At 29.3% G+C, this 16,217-nt stretch overlaps 1 protein-coding gene and 1 long non-coding RNA gene across 2 annotated transcripts in view; one reads left to right on the plus strand and one right to left on the minus strand.

Moving 5' to 3' along the window:
- Positions 1 to 5,130, plus strand: part of LOC107446027 (armadillo repeat-containing protein gudu-like) — a 28,840-nt gene extending 23,710 nt beyond the window's left edge. Inside the window, exons 8-11 of the mRNA XM_016060561.3 lie at positions 1,031 to 1,145; positions 1,225 to 1,413; positions 3,025 to 3,246; positions 4,586 to 5,130. Of these exons, the coding sequence (XP_015916047.2) occupies positions 1,031 to 1,145; positions 1,225 to 1,413; positions 3,025 to 3,246; positions 4,586 to 4,708 (649 nt within the window). The 3' untranslated portion in view covers positions 4,709 to 5,130. The remainder of the gene's footprint in view (positions 1 to 1,030; positions 1,146 to 1,224; positions 1,414 to 3,024; positions 3,247 to 4,585) is intronic.
- A 2,540-nt stretch (positions 5,131 to 7,670) lies between these two features.
- LOC107446035 (uncharacterized) overlaps positions 7,671 to 16,217 on the minus strand; it is a 13,126-nt gene continuing 4,579 nt past the window's right edge. The window contains exon 2 of the long non-coding RNA XR_001584344.3: positions 7,671 to 9,708. This is a non-coding gene — a long non-coding RNA (uncharacterized lncRNA). The remainder of the gene's footprint in view (positions 9,709 to 16,217) is intronic.

Below are 16,217 nucleotides of genomic sequence, written 5' to 3' on the forward strand. Positions count from 1 at the left end.
AAAGTATTGCTGTATTTTGAAATATTTTTCTCACTTCAATTTTTAATTTTGGTCACAGTTATGAGACCGAGTTAAAATTAGTTTATATTACTAATGGTCAGAGTTAAAATTTTAAGACAACTCGTTTAACATTTTTCTCTAAAATGTATTTATCCAAATCAAATAATTTGAAGCCAAATCTAATAATCTAATAATGAACCTAATCTAATAATGAACCTAACAAATCTATTAATAATAATAAACAACCAAATCTAATAATGAACCTAACAAATCTAATAATAATAATAAACAACCAAATCTAATAATTAACCTAAATGATGCACTAGCTAAAGACTCGGAAGATACAGACATCTTAACGTAAGTAATTCGAGTTTTTGAGTAATTAAGGGATAGTAATTAAGGATAGTATTTTCAGTAATTAAGGGAGAGTATTGTTGTATTATGAAATATTTTTCTCACTTCAATTTTTAAATTTGGTCAAAGTAATGTGGCAGAGTCAAAATTAGAATTAATAATGGTCAGGTTTAAAATTTTATGACAACACGTTTAACATTTTTGTCTAAAATATATTTATCCAAATCAAACAATTTGAAGATATATATTAAGGGTGGTCTTCACGAAATATCCCGTTTACACTACCAGTCTTCTCCAAATACCTAGTTTTTCGATCTTTCAATGGTAGGAATTTTAAATCCACGCAAGAAACTCATTTTCTTAACTCAGCAATCGAAGAAGTTGCTGTAAAACACAAATAAAAAGTGCATTTCTTTTCGTAATCTTTGGTCAGAACCCCATTTTTTGAACACCATTGTTTTGATGCAGGGCACAATATACTAAAATGACTTTACTGCTTAATTTTCTATATTTTAGGACTTGGCCTACTTTTTGAATTGCGTCTTTGAGGCACTGTGAGAGCATTTCATAAATAACTTTGAATATTAAAATTTATAAACTACAATTCTATGATTATATTTTACACTTAGTTCTCTTACACTCATATCAAATTTAAATTTTTTTTTATCTATTTCAGTCAATATTTACAATTAGACGCAATTCAGTTGATTTGGTCTTGTTTGAAGAATGTTGATTTTCAGGTGCAATCATGTGCTGCATCAGCTTTATGTACAATTTTGAAAAACATGCAAGTATGTTTTTAAACTTATTACATTTTACTTTAATTTTTTTAAAGAAATTCTAATAATTTATTTTTTATTTCTATGAAAGCGTGCCAATTTAGAGATGAAAAATTCTCTTGATGGAATTGAATGCATTATCGATCTCCTGAAATCCAAACGCAAAGAACTGTTAACTCCGGCATGTACTCTGATTCACAACCTTGCAAAGGATAAAAATGCTTTATCTGTTTTAGTGGAATTCAATGTTGCATTTCATCTCATGAGATTAATGAAAATCGTAAGTATTTAATTAGGCATCACGAAATTCAAGCACATTTGAATTTAACGTAACGAAATTTGCGAAAAAAAAAGATGATTGACAGAATCAGGGAACTACACAAAAGAAAACGTGTTTTCATTGATGATTTCATTTGATGGAATTGAAAAAAGCGTTTTCAATACCATCAAAATTCTCTTGATGGAATTAAATGTATTATCGATATCCTGAAGTCCAAAAGCAAGGAACTGTTAAACTCCAGCATGTACTCTAATTCACAACCTTGCAAAAGATAAAAGCATGTCTTCGGATCATGAATGTTTCCCAGACCGTCGCCAATAGCCTATTGTGCAGCTCTAGTGCGACGTAAATTAACAACAACAACAAAAGATAAAAATGCCTTATCTGTTTTAGTGGAATTCAAATTTGCATCTCATCTCATTAGATTAATGAAAATCGTAAGTATTTAATTAGGTATCACGAAATTCACGCATCATTTTGAATTTTAAGCTACTAAATTTGCGAAAAAAAGATAGTTGACAGATCAGGGTTATTAAATATGGAGCACTACTCAAAAGAAAAACGCGTTTTATTGATGAGCAATATTTTTTGCTATGTTTTGTCATTCTCTGACAGGATAAGTTACCGTTTTGGTTTGCAGAATCTTGGTTATGCAATTTAACGCCGAGGGAATAAACTTAAAAAGTCCTCAAACACCAGCACAATGAATAAGAAAATTAAGCGCTGTGCATCGAAATTCATCCGAAAAACAGCCATTGAAAATTTCAACAAAAATGAGTATGTGCTAGAAAAGCATTTTATTCCGTACGTAAACAATATTCCATATTGTAAGGTGATAAAAATAATAAAAGAAAGATGTAATCTAACGTTAAAATTCACAAATCACACATTTCAAAAGTTAAAACTGCATGCCATCTTCAGAGTAAAATAACAGAATGAAAAAATTTGGCATCTTACAATCCAAGCAGTGGATCATTCGTTTATTTCCTTAGGCACTTCTAATATTGTGGCAAGCAGAGGCGTCTGCATGCCCGAGTAAAAGTAGTAATTGCATCTTACTACCCAATTATTAAATCAATTGTTATTCGTTTTTTCCTTACGCACTTCTAAATACTGTGGCAAGCAGAGGCGCCTGGATGCCTGAGTAAATGTAGTGAATTGCATCTTACTATCCAATCATTAAATCAAATGTTATTCGTTTTTTCTTCTTACGGTCTAATGGGTTTTCTCTTCTACGCTTTTTCTAAATACTGTGGCGAGCAGAGATGTCGGGATGATCTCTTAAAAGAAGAGTAAAATTTTTAGAAAAAAGACATACGAATTTAATAAAAAATTTTAAAAAACGGGAAAAATAGGTTTTCATAAAAATTCATATTCTGAAATAATTTTATGGTTTAAAAATACATATTTCGAGCAAAACATTTTTAATTAATTTTGAAACGTGAGTAATTGTTAAATATTTTTTACCTATATCTTCTTTATTGAAAAATATATTTTATTTCTCATTTTTTTTCATTAAATATTTTTATTTAAGCTATTTTAATGTTAAAAAAACTTAGTTTCAAAATAAAAATTCAGTTTCCTTATTTATCACTTATTTTCTATTTTTAGAAAGACAAGAAACTTCTTCAACAACTGTGCTTAGCTGTAGCATCCTGTTGTTCCTTTAAAAAAGGGTGTGAAAAGTTTGCTAAATGTGGTATAACGACTCCTCTTTTAAAACATCTCAGAGCTAAGAACAAACTTCTACGAATAACAGCTGCCTTGGCTTTGTCGAGAATTGCTACATTACCAAATTGGTGTTCTATTTCATCGAAAAATAAAATTCTTCCGGTGAAAGCTTTACTTACAAATTTTTAGTAATTTTATTTATCTATTTATTCATACCTTTTATTTATAAGAAAAAGTTTTAGGTGCATACTAAGAGTATTGTAAACACGACCCTTAAAATTTTTTTCGAAGCTTTTTCAACATGGAATAAAAAAAAGTCACAGTTTAAATGCCTTGCGCTTGAGTCAAAGCTGTAATTTTAAATTATACACATGATCTTGCCATAAAGAATGAATTGGCTCAGGGAATAGAGCGTTCGCCTTCCAAGGATGTGAATCGGGTTCGAATCCAGTGATGGCAGGTCGATATGAATTCACATCCGACTTGCACCGACCACAGTGCTGACATAAAATATCCTCAGTGATAGACGTATCATGAGTTAGAGTCCCCGTGCCTCCATGCTAGTCTTGGAAGTTTTTTTTTGGTTTTCCTCTCCATGTAACTCAAATGCCGATTAGTTCCATCAAAAAGTTCTCCATGAAGGCAAATTTCTCCCATTACTTGATCCAGGAGCTCCCTTGTCTTTTGGATTGGGTTCAAATTTACAAAATTGAACATTAGTAGTCGTAAACCCAAAAAATTGGGTCGGCTATAAAATTAAAAAAAATAGTAAATCGTCCTACATTGATGACCTTTTTCCCCTCCCTTAAATATTTATTTGTGAACCTAAATAAACACACTTTTTGACTTTATATTTGACAAGGGCTATTAAAATATACATTAATAGCGATGTTTACAGATCATTCGGTATATGGGTTTAGGGTTGAAACCTCTGCCTGAGAATAGGCATGTAATATAGGTTTTCGTGTTTTTTCTCTCCATGTAGCGCAAAAGTAGGTTAATTTCATCAGAAAGTCCTCCACGAAGGCGATTTTTCCCAATACTTGATCCAGGTATTCCCTTGTCTTCTGGATTAGGTTCAAAGTTACAAGGCTACGACGTTGAACATTTGTAGTTGTAAAACCACGAAAAAAATCGGGTCGGCTGTTCAACGACGGTTTTAAAATAAAATAAAATTTAACTATGACGTTAGATATCTTTCTAGTCATATTGTTAAGACGGAAAGTTATATGATTCAATGCATGTATCAGTATTAAAACTTAAAGAAAACTTTTTTATAGAATATAAGACTATTCATTATTTAATTTATTTTCTATTTCAAAAACTTTAAGTGTGCGGACTGCCGTCTGTTTTCTGATGCTTAACTTAAATATACAATTTAAAAAGGTTTTTTAAGAAAAAAGGAAAAAAAACCTACTGTCAACTCGAACTTATTTATTGCCATTATTAGAAAAAATTACTGTGAATTGAATTTGGGTTAATATTTATTTATTTTTCATAGATTCTTACTGACATGATATTAGACATGAGATATGAAGATGGAAATAAATCAGCCGCTGTAATACTTCGGCACATTTTGTGTAACATTGAAAATGTAAAACAGATACATCCTGAAAAAAATTAAAGAATTTCAAATAAATGAAAGTACTGTGATTTTTAACAAAATGAACGAAACTGTTGTGAAGAATTTCAAATAAAAGAAAGTACTGTGATTTTTAACAACATGAACGAAACTATTGTGAAGAATTTCAAATAAAAGAAAGTACTGTGGTTTTTAACAACATGAACGAAACTATTGTGAAGAATTTCAAATAAAAGAAAGTGTTGTGATTTTTAACAACATGAATGACACTATTGTGAAGTTTTAAGTTTTAAGAAATATATTTCTGTAATTAGATTTTTTTTAAAGTTTGTTTTTCTTTCTTGATTGTTTTTCTTTTTAATTTATTTTTCTTCTGTCTCATAGTTTTATTATGTAATGAAAGTTAAATAAATGTAAGGCTTACTTGTTCTTGCTAGATGATTATTGCATAGAATCTCCTGAATCTGTTTTTCTTCAATGTTATTGATACAACCGTTAATTTTGTTTAAACGGACTACTAAACAGCAGCCAGTGGAACAGGGCGTATAAAGGTGTAAAAAGGTCATATTCATAAAGCAAAATTTATAAAATATATTGCATATAATAAAGCAAATAATTTATCATATATGCAATCATGATACAACTTTTTTAAAATACTCAATTCTATTTTAAACAGATTTTCAAAAATGTTAAAATGAAAAACAAATGTTTCTTTATATTTTTGTGTTTCTATATAAATCTTAATTTCGGTTATTTTAAAAAAAATCTCTTAGTTTTTTCGTTATTTGCACTGAGCATTAAAGTATAACGAAAAAAAATATACCTTGAATGGAATTTTAATTATTTTTAATCCAGGAAATGCGATTTTTACAGATTTTTTCAAGATGCTAAACAACCCTTCTGTACTTTATGCTATTTGAACTACTGTAAATACTAAATCATTTACAGTCCATGGCTAAATTGTTAGACGCACTATGATATTTTATGTAAAATCTTAATTATCAGGTGATACTATACAGCTTTATGGTTTTTACACTGCTGAAACCTGTTTGCTTTTGTTTACTTTCGTGTATCAATTGGTTAATATTGTAATGCAATACGCTAAATATAAATATAAATTGGAAGTACATAAAAAATCTCCCGAATAAAACCCATTACATACATGTTTAAATATTAAAGTACTGTATACAAACTCGCGCAAAACATGCAATTATTAAAACGCTACAGTGCGTCGAATAATTTGGTCCAATTATTATAATATACTAGTAATATAATACCTTCTATAATAAATATTCTATTTATGTAATATAAAGTCTAATGTATCCAATCGTCGAATTTATATTGTATATCGTCTAATTTAACCAATTTATACACGAACTAAAACAAGTGCAAACTGGTTTCAGCCACGTAAAAACCATGCAGTTATATAGTATCACCTTAATATTAAGATTTTGCATAGAATCTTTTAGTGCGTTTAATAATTTGGCCAGGGACTGGAACTGGAACTAAATTACTTTAACGGGGCACCTACATAAAAGTGCCACCTGTTTTGTCACCTGTTCTCTGCCGACGCTTCTGTTGGCTGCTATGCATCTGCCTACGACGGTGAAGTCGAGGCTATTCTAATTGCCTTAAAACAACTACAGTGTCGTACTGACCAATTTTCTAGCGCCGTCATCTTATCTGACTCTAAAGCAGCACTTCTTGATATTAACTCTCCGCGGATTCCCCAATCCATCTCCATTCAGAAATGCATTGATTGTCTGAAAGACCTGACACTGAAAGGCAAGCAAATCGTCCTCCAATGGATCCCGGGACATTGCGGGATTTGGGGTAATGAAAAAGCTGATTTCTTGGCCAAGAAAGGAACAACTATTGCCCAAGCATCTCGTTGCTCCATCTCTCTGCACTCATTTAAATTGCTGGTCCGAAACCAATTCCGGAACATGCTCTCAGAGAATTTCCGTACAAGCAATATACACAAAACCTGGTTCAACCATATTTTAACTATCCCAAATCAGCCCAGGTTTACGGCAGTCGCTCTCTTTAGACTTGTAACGGGCCATGACTGTCTGGCCAAACCCCTTTTTAGCATAAACATTTTTGACTCTCCTAAATGCAAGCTCTGTCGCCTTGGGGAGGACATGGACTTGCCCCATATTTCCGTCTGTCCTGCGCTCATCTCCACTACTGTGTGTGGACGCTACTGGGAAGCTAGAGCCCGTATGGGCTAAGCATGTCACTATGCATTCAATTTTATTTATCTCTTTTTGCCTTGTTTTTCTTGTTGTTTTATCCTTTTTGTTCTTTTTATTTGGCCTGCCATTGGAAAAAAAAACAAACATAAAAGTGCTTATCCCCGGTAGAAAAATTGTTATAACGCTATTGAATTGTATGATGAGAAAATAATTTTTTACTAGCTTGCTTTCAGTAAAATTTAAATATCCATCAATACCAAGATTTTTTTTAACCGCTGTAGAATATATATTTTGCTGTTTATTTCTTTAAACTAAGAATCCCTGACCAAGCGGTTTCGCCCGCCAAACGCTATGCAACGCGTTGAGGTAGCGGATTTGAATCTCGCTGTCACCCTGGATATATCTTTGTGATGTCCTTCTCTTGAATTATGCTATCTGTCCTTCTATTTGAATTATAATCCTAAATTGAGCACACAAGCCTGCAAATGTATGTAAAATTCAATCCAATCCAATTGAAACGAAGAAAAATTAAATAGTGATGAATAGTTTATAGTTTCGAATAGCATGAGTTTATTTTACTTCTCTGAAAATCAAAATCATGTAAAACTACCATTTTTTTTAATATTTTCCAAGTCCTAATCAAATATGATATGCTATTCCACACCCAACTCCATACCGTATGGTAAATAAATAAAAAATAATATAATTAGAAATATGTGGCTTCGATCAAAATCATTTGCGTCAACTCAGGAATGCACTACCTATACACCATTAACTACAATCAGAAAGTCAAGAAGTACTAACAGTTTTTTAGATAAAAATTATTTTATTTTATATTACATCTATTATACACCTTAATTATCATATAAAGTGAATAATTTCTAAAAATATGCAATCAGTGTAATATTTAAAATGCAACAATGTCATGATTCTTTTAATTTGTCTAAAATATAAGAATTATAAGATTCTTTTAATTTGTCTAAATTATAAGATTCTTATGATTTATATCAATGTCTTTCGTCTGCTTTAGAAATAGTGGAATTAAGTTCTGAAATATTACTGAGAGCACTGAGAATAAAATTTTTCAATTTCATGCGATTTTTTTTAACATATCTTTGATATTTTCGCATCTCTGATTTAAAATCTGCGATCAGTTTATCTTTATAAGCTACAGTTTTTATAAAATTTAGCAATATAGTCGGAACCAGGATTCTTTTAAAATTCATTCGAGAATTACTACCTTTCTCTGGTAAGTAAGAATACATTTCGATTAGTTACAGTCATATGATTTTTAAAGTTATATGATATGAGTTTTAAGTGTTATTTTTAAAGAAGCAGATATGTGCATAGATATGTATATAAAATTATATGTTCTTTATAAACTTATTTATAAACTTTATTATCTATCATATTTATAGTTGTATGAAACATTTTTAAATGCAAATAAATAACAAAATATTCATTATGGACTTTAAACAAAATTAACAAATACAAATAAAAACTTTTTCGTAAATTTCAAATAAGAACAATAAAAAAAATGTCCCTCTCATTAATATCTCAGAATGATTTTTAAAAAAAATTTGCGAGACCCTTTATTTAAAAAGAAGTCACAGAAACAAAAACAAAAAAAAAAACATGCCAGCCGCCAATGTGTATTTACGATATTGGTTACGTTAGTGGTTAGTTTTTCGTCTTAATTAATCTTTCAATCTTATAAATTATGTCAGTTTCTTATAATTATATATTTTTCCAATAAAAATACATTGTAGTAAGCACAATTGAACAAGAAAGTGGCAAGAAAATATTTATTTTCTTCATAGAATATCGAAAATGATTATTCCGGTAGATGAAAATTATATGCTCGTCACTGCAAACTATTTTTATTTTTTGAAACCAAATGGGGGGAAATTACTTTTCTTGTTCTAAATATCTCTAGATTTGTAACAAAGTATTAAAAAGTTAAATCAAGAGAACAATGCAAATAGCAAAAAAAAAGAAAAAATTCTGTTGAGAAACTGTTTATTTCAAACTGTTTATTTAAACAGTTTCAAACTGTTAAAAAAATTGTTTATTTCTTTAAGTATCATTGTTTAAAATTCATCTTTAACAACATAAATTTTTAAGAACTTTATATTTTGCTGAATTTTTCTATCACATTTGGCTGCGTTGAACATTTGAAGACGGTACTGTAGATTGTAAATTCCCTTTGTTGGAACTATTTGAATTTATAAAATGAAATTTGCGAACAAAGAAAAGCTTTTTGTTAATCTTTTTAATGCTTTTGTGATTTTTCAGACAATTGGAATATTATTAGTGTTGCACATAGTGTTGTTCAAAGAAACAGGTAACCTAAGATGATACATATGAATTTACAATTTAGTTACGCCAATCCAATTGAGGTAAAATAGTTCAATGAAATGAGTTCTCAAATGGAAACCATATGTTATATACTGCTAATATCACTGACACGTACATCTAAAGTGATGACGTTGGGAATTATAAAATAACTAACTAAAAATATAATAAATAAAGTTATTTCTCGAGTCAGTTTTTTCTTGATTCAGTTCTTTCAAGGATTAAATTTGAAATTCAAAAACTCCACGCACCACTCCAAGACACCGTCTCTTTGATCACAGCAGAACTCAAATGCTCTTGGATCTCTGGTAACTTTAGTGCAGCGTTCGCAAATATTTCTTCTTTCAGAGCCAGGAGAACACAATAAAAGAAATCTTCTAGTTTCTTTTGTTGGAGCTGTTGATGCAGTTAAAATAATACAGCAAATTATTAATAGAGTGGCAACCACCTTCCATAAAAATGATATTCCTAGTCGACGCATTTTAAAATCTGAAAAAAAGCAAAATAAATTAGATTAAGATACATTTCAAAAGTTGCAAAATACAATATACAAACTGAACGTCAAAATATACCAATTCTTAAAAAATTCTAAAATATGTAACTTTAAGTGATAAAAATTCAGACCTTGAAAGAGCTCTATTGAATAGTTTCTAATAATTATTGCTTCAAGAAATCAAGTATTTTTAAATTCTCATTTCTAGAAAACTCTTTAAACAATTTGGTTCAAAATTTTTATTTTGACATTTTAATTTATCTCACACAAAATGTTAACTTTTATTAAATCAAGTATTGACAAAATTATAAATTTGTGTTAAAAATTATTTTTGCGTGGAATTATCTTTGGAAAAACGAGCTTTGTATTTGTAAGCTGAAATGGTTTAATTTACAGATACAGTGAAATACGCAAAAAATAAAATCAACGTGGAAGTATTAAAGTAGAAATTTGAATGAATCTTGTTAATCTTTCTTAATAATAGCTATCAAATTAAAATTTCAGATTCTCCATCTGCATATATTTACTAACAAAATATTTTTCACAAAAAAATTTTTAAAAAATATTTTTTAGCAAAATATTTAAAAATAAATTATATCAGAGATGGCAGCTACTCCCGATTTGAATATTTTAAAAAACGGCAGAGAACTAAAACTGTCAGATTTTTGGTTAATTTTGTCAACTTTTTAAAAGACTCAACGCGTCTCAACTGTAACAAAGTGACGTATCGCGTAAACCTTCGAATTATTTAGAAGCAGTGATGAGTAAAAACCCTATGAATCGAATTTTTAAAATAAGAATCATACATTAAAAGACTCGAAAATACGCCCCTCGAAACAATTAAAGGATATTGAGGTTGTGGACTCATCATGCACCGGGAGATTTGTTTGAATGATTGATACATTATCGACAGACGTAGTAGGCTATATGAAATAAAAATAACATTTGTTTGTCAGAAAAAAATGCGTTTTATTGAGCATTTGGATGCAATGAAGCATTAGAGAAAAACAAATATACCGTTATTTTATCGAAGATTACGATATCCTTTAATTGTTTTTAGTGGTGTATTTATCCGGCTGTCCAGAGAAAGTTGGCATCTCTGTTAGATTAATATTATTGCACATTGATTTCAAATGTGCTATCAGTTTATTTCTACAAGCTTCAGATTTTATGCAATTCAATATTATAGTCTGAACCAGAATTTTTTTTAAATGAACTTGGGTGACTACTAAAAGTCCCCACTTTTCTGGAATGTAGAGTGTGGTAGAAAAAATACATTTTAGTTTGTGAGGCGATAACTTAAAGTCCTACGAAGTGCCATTTTCAAAGAAGCAAACAAGTGTGCTTATAAGTACATATATGTATCTATAAAACAGTGCACATATATGAGCCTATATATTCCTCATAAAGTTGTACAGTCAGCAAAAATAAATAAATAAATAGAAAATGAATCACCCTTATAATTTCTGAACGGTTGGACGGATTTTCATTCTGTAAAGTGTCATAGCAATACCTCAAAGAAATCTCTTAAAGCTTTTATGTAACAGTAAACTATAAGTGTGGTGGAATATGCTTAGTTTGATTAAAAAATGCCCATAATTTTTGTCTGAAGAAACATATAATTTTTTATTGCATTCGATTCAATGTGCAAAACTAACCTCCGAAACCATATTTCATAATATTTTGACTATTAAGAGGCTTAAAAAAAGTGAATATTCGGTGTAAAAAATGGAATGTCACCAATACTTGGCATCGGTAGAAACAGATTTAGATAAAACATCGCTTGGGAATCGTGCTGCCTTTAACACGTTGAATGCTATGGGGGTCACCGGGGACCGGCACTGAGTTTGTTCGCAGCGCCACGCGGGTCACCGGTGACTGGTGAAGCCAAGATTATTAGAAACACATAATTCGAGTAAATTTTTAATATTTTTAAATTATTATTGTTACTAAAATGGTTTGAAGAAATTAATTCAATATAGAAAACGCAAAAATAGTTTAATTTATATACACAGAGATGCCAACTTGCTCCTGACAGCGAATAAATATTTTCAAGTGGTAGTTAATTGTAATTCTTGGTTTATTAAATTCAATTTAGTAGATTTTTATCCACCAATATTTCTAAACAATTCATTGGCTTATATAATTCACCACTTTTTTCAGATATGCCATGCTAAATCTTTTCAAAAACTAGCAAAATCTGTCTAATATTTTCAAATTTAGTTTGTAGTTATTTACCGTTTGGCCAGACGGGCAAGCCATTTAAAATTAACGTGGCATTCAAAGTATTAAGTAATTCATTGCATAATCTTACTATTTTGTACAATGAAGTAAATGTGCAAATTTAAAAAATAAATAAAAATAGGTAGCAAGATTTTTAAAATTATTCATTGTGTAAACTTTTCAACCCACAGGGATGAGAAAATCTGACCCCAAATTAATAACATAAATGAAAAGTGGTAGTATGATTTGTCAGGTAATCCATTGAGTTAAACTATCGATCCCTGCCGTAAAGTAAATCTGAACCCAGATTATGATATAAAGAAAAAGTGATAGGAACATTTTTTTCCAAATATAAAAACTTGAAGAAAATATTTAACAACTTTTTTTTCTTTCTGACTTTATGCTTTCAAATTGGCGGAACGATTTTGCTTAACAATTGACATAACATTTTATTCCCGAGATATTTCTTTTCTTGTATATATTCATTTAAATTGTATAAATTTTAAAAAAAATACTATTTTTATACAAAGAAAAAAAAGTAGTTGCCAGTTTTTGCCTTCGCTCACGGAAGAAATTTTTTTGTTGTATTTAATGTACTAAAATTCATCATTGAGTCAAAAAAAAATTTATTTTTGCCATCATTTATCAACATAAATACATAATTATCAGATTATTTAAATGTTTTATTAATTTATATATTCTGAATGTTTAAATCCTTTCAAATCACATTAATTAACAAAAGTGACAGTTGACAGCTAAGTAGAAAAAATAAGAACTTGCCATTGTTGTAGAATATTCTTCGATATTTCATTGGCGTTTTATCTATAACGCTAAAATAAAATGACTGATTGCGAATTAACAAGAATGTTACGGTAAAAAATACAACTGCTCCACCTTTTAACAGTTTTTCTTTGATCAATGTTTTGAAAACGTAATCCTTTAAAATTTAAAAGCTAAAAGCATTTTATCTGAAATTTAAAGCGATATTGCGAAGAAAAAAAAACTTTTAATAAATCTGTTACTAGATTACTAATAAAAGCGGTTGGAAGTAAAATCTTAAAATAAAATCCATCATTTCAAGACAGGAAAAACTATTAAATTAAAAAAGGATGATACATTTAAAATTTCTACGTTTTAATAAGATGTTCCAATTCCTATTTGAACTCTTAGCTTCTTCATTTTTTATTATTTTAAGTATTTCATTTATTGTGGTAAAATTTTGTGACAGTGCAGAATAAATTTGTTATATTTAATATTCAAAATTTGAATAAGAATTCAAAGGGAAATATTTATAAATATTAGATTATTTCGTTACTAAATGTGATATCTATGCATCCATTTACTAATTATTGACTGTTTTATCACATGCCAGAATTTTTAAGTATCTAAGAAAACTGATATCATTTTAATTATATCTGACTATAGTTAACCCTATGAACCTCATAAAAAACGACTGTAAAACTATAGTTATGAAATGGATCTTTTTTTTTCGTTGACTGAACATTCAGACAAAAAAATAAATAAATAATTAAACTAAACAAAATGTACCATTACTTAGACAAACTCTTTTCAAAACAAAACAACTTTCAGGCCTGAAATCCCTTCCACCCAAATTAAATAAGACCAAGTACTTGTATTAGGGAATAAAACTCGTTTTGGGTACATGCATTGGGCATCCTTAGCGTTATTAGAAGGCAATTTTAAATTCAAAAGCATGAAAAATGAACTTGAGATGAAGCATAGATATAAAAACCACCCAATTTAAAAAATTTATATTATAATCTCAATCAAAAGCATCAAGTTCAAGGGCAAAACCTATTGAAAATATTATCAGATTTAAAGTTTAATATGAAAAGCTTCATTCCATTATTTGCCTCAACTACTGTCAATCAATAATTTTGATGATACTCAAAACAAAATTTTCAAGGCTCTTTAAAATATTTGGTTGACATGAGGCGTGGTTAAAGATAACTTAAAATCTGTGATTATCATGATTTTTTTTTTTTTCAAAGTAATGCGCCGAACTTAATAATACGCATAAGATTCTTTTTTTAGTTTTATAAATGCATCGCAAAAATGTAAACAAATATTAGTTCTTTTTGAAATTTTTCCACTTGAATTTATCACGAAGCATTAACTTAGAAGCTTTTTCACCCATTTCCTGCTGATTCGCAATGTTTTGCTATGATGTGAAAAAATTTTTTTTATGGAAAAGGTTGCAAGGCAGTTGTGTTGAAACTAATCAGATATTTTACAGGGTTAGCTATAATACTAGTTTTAAACAGTTGCAGGGAAAAGATTTCATATCAAACTTTTATTTTTATTATTTTTTAATGTACTGTGGCTGCCCAGAATGTCTTGTTTCTGAAAAATAAATGTGTGATAAGACAAAATTTTAAAATCTGACCTTTTTCATTATACTGCCATTTTGAATAAAAGCTCTTGTACTCTTTCGGGTGACACTAAATGTAAAGTTATTATTTCTATTCCAAAATTGTGCCCGTTTCTATGTTCTGTATTATGTTTGTGTGTGCTCTGTGTTATGTATTATTAATTTGTTGTTTTTGTTACCAAATTATATTTACAAAACTTTCAAATATAATTGTGCTTAGTTTAATAAATTGTCAAAATTTTTATTGACAACTGAAACAACGCTATCGAATTTTCTATACATATAATGAAACAGAATTTTTATTTCTAACCAATGATGATGTTAATTACATGAATGCATTACGATTAAAATTAGATAATTTTGTTGTTTTAGTTAATTTTTATTTATTTATAAATCTATCTTTCTTTAAATACAATGCAATTTTTTGTCACACTTCCAAAAGGGTTAAATGCATGCATATCATAAATGCATTTCTCCAAAAAAACGTCCCTCGCCTTCAATTCAGTTAACTACCTTTAATGAACAAATTCACCAAGTTCCCTCAAAATTCTTGGTATTTACTACACATCAAGTATTTCTTTCCTCTGCCATTTTCAGAACCTAAGAAAATGTGTTTAAAAAATTAACGCACTTCGCTTCACTTAATCTCTAACACCCAATGGAGTTCCGAACTTATCCCCTCATTTAGATTGTAAACGCTACAATCAGAAGTACATTAGAGTATGGCAGCCCAATCCTCTGCTCCGTGTCAAAATAACATCTCCATCTCCGAGCAATTCAAACAATCTATAACGCAGGCCTTTGAGCAGCAACAGAACTCCCATGTTGGACTCTCATCCCCTATTCTCCACAAAGAAGCTGGAACTGCTTCGCAAATACTCCTTTCAGCAGCAAATTTCCTGGTCCCTTGGCTCTCACTCCCCAATGATTCATCTTTTGTATAAATACCATTTTACCAGTTTTTTTTCTCTTTTTTTTTTCTAAATCCCACCTTTTTCTCATGTTTCAGGGCATCGTCAATCGATAAGAAAATACAACATCATTCCTTTCCATATTCCGTCTTTTTTTTTTTTTTTTTACAGACCTTCCGAACCTCTGCTTCTATGTACATGACCTCCAATATCAAACTACGAAAAATCTCAACGAAATCCTCTTGCTTTATCATGAAACTCTTCACAACCTCTGGAAAGATTTTTAATAATTTATTTATTATACTTAATCTTTTGCCTTTTTGTAGTCTTAAATCGATATCTTCTACTGTATCTAAAATATTAATTTTTACACTGTTAAAATTATGTACTCTAAAATTATTCAATTCTAAGTTATTGATAATTTTATTACTGTTTATATCTAAACGATGCTGATTTATTCTAATATTAAGCGAGTTACTGCTTTGTTCAACATATTACAAAAACCACAGGTTAACATATTAATAAAATTTTTAATTTCGCATACAGATTTAGCACTATCGTTATTTTGAATTATGTTTTTTGTCCATATTAAGGCAAATTTTACATCTTTTATCACCACACGCTTTAAAATTCCGGAATTGAATGCAATTTAAAAAATCTTTTGTTTTCAGAGCAACAGGCTGTCGATTCAAAGGTCCCCTCTGATTCGAGCTCTTCGTACCGGGTACAACATGTAGAGTAATTAAAATATTTGAAGAAAATTTTAACAGGTGGTAAAATAATACTGCTCGAACCCATAAAAATATTCTCTAAAAGCAACATCCCAAACATATGAAATTATAAAAACAAATTAAAAACGAAAACAAAATATGAACGTAAATAAGCTAATAAAACTAAATAAGTTTAGTTCTTAATTTTCGTCATTTTTCTCTTTTCTTTTTTTCATTTTTGTCTTAATTATGCTATATATATATATATA

The sequence above is a fragment of the Parasteatoda tepidariorum genome, chromosome X2, assembly GCF_043381705.1.
Source record: "Parasteatoda tepidariorum isolate YZ-2023 chromosome X2, CAS_Ptep_4.0, whole genome shotgun sequence".
NCBI lineage: Eukaryota > Metazoa > Arthropoda > Arachnida > Araneae > Theridiidae > Parasteatoda > Parasteatoda tepidariorum.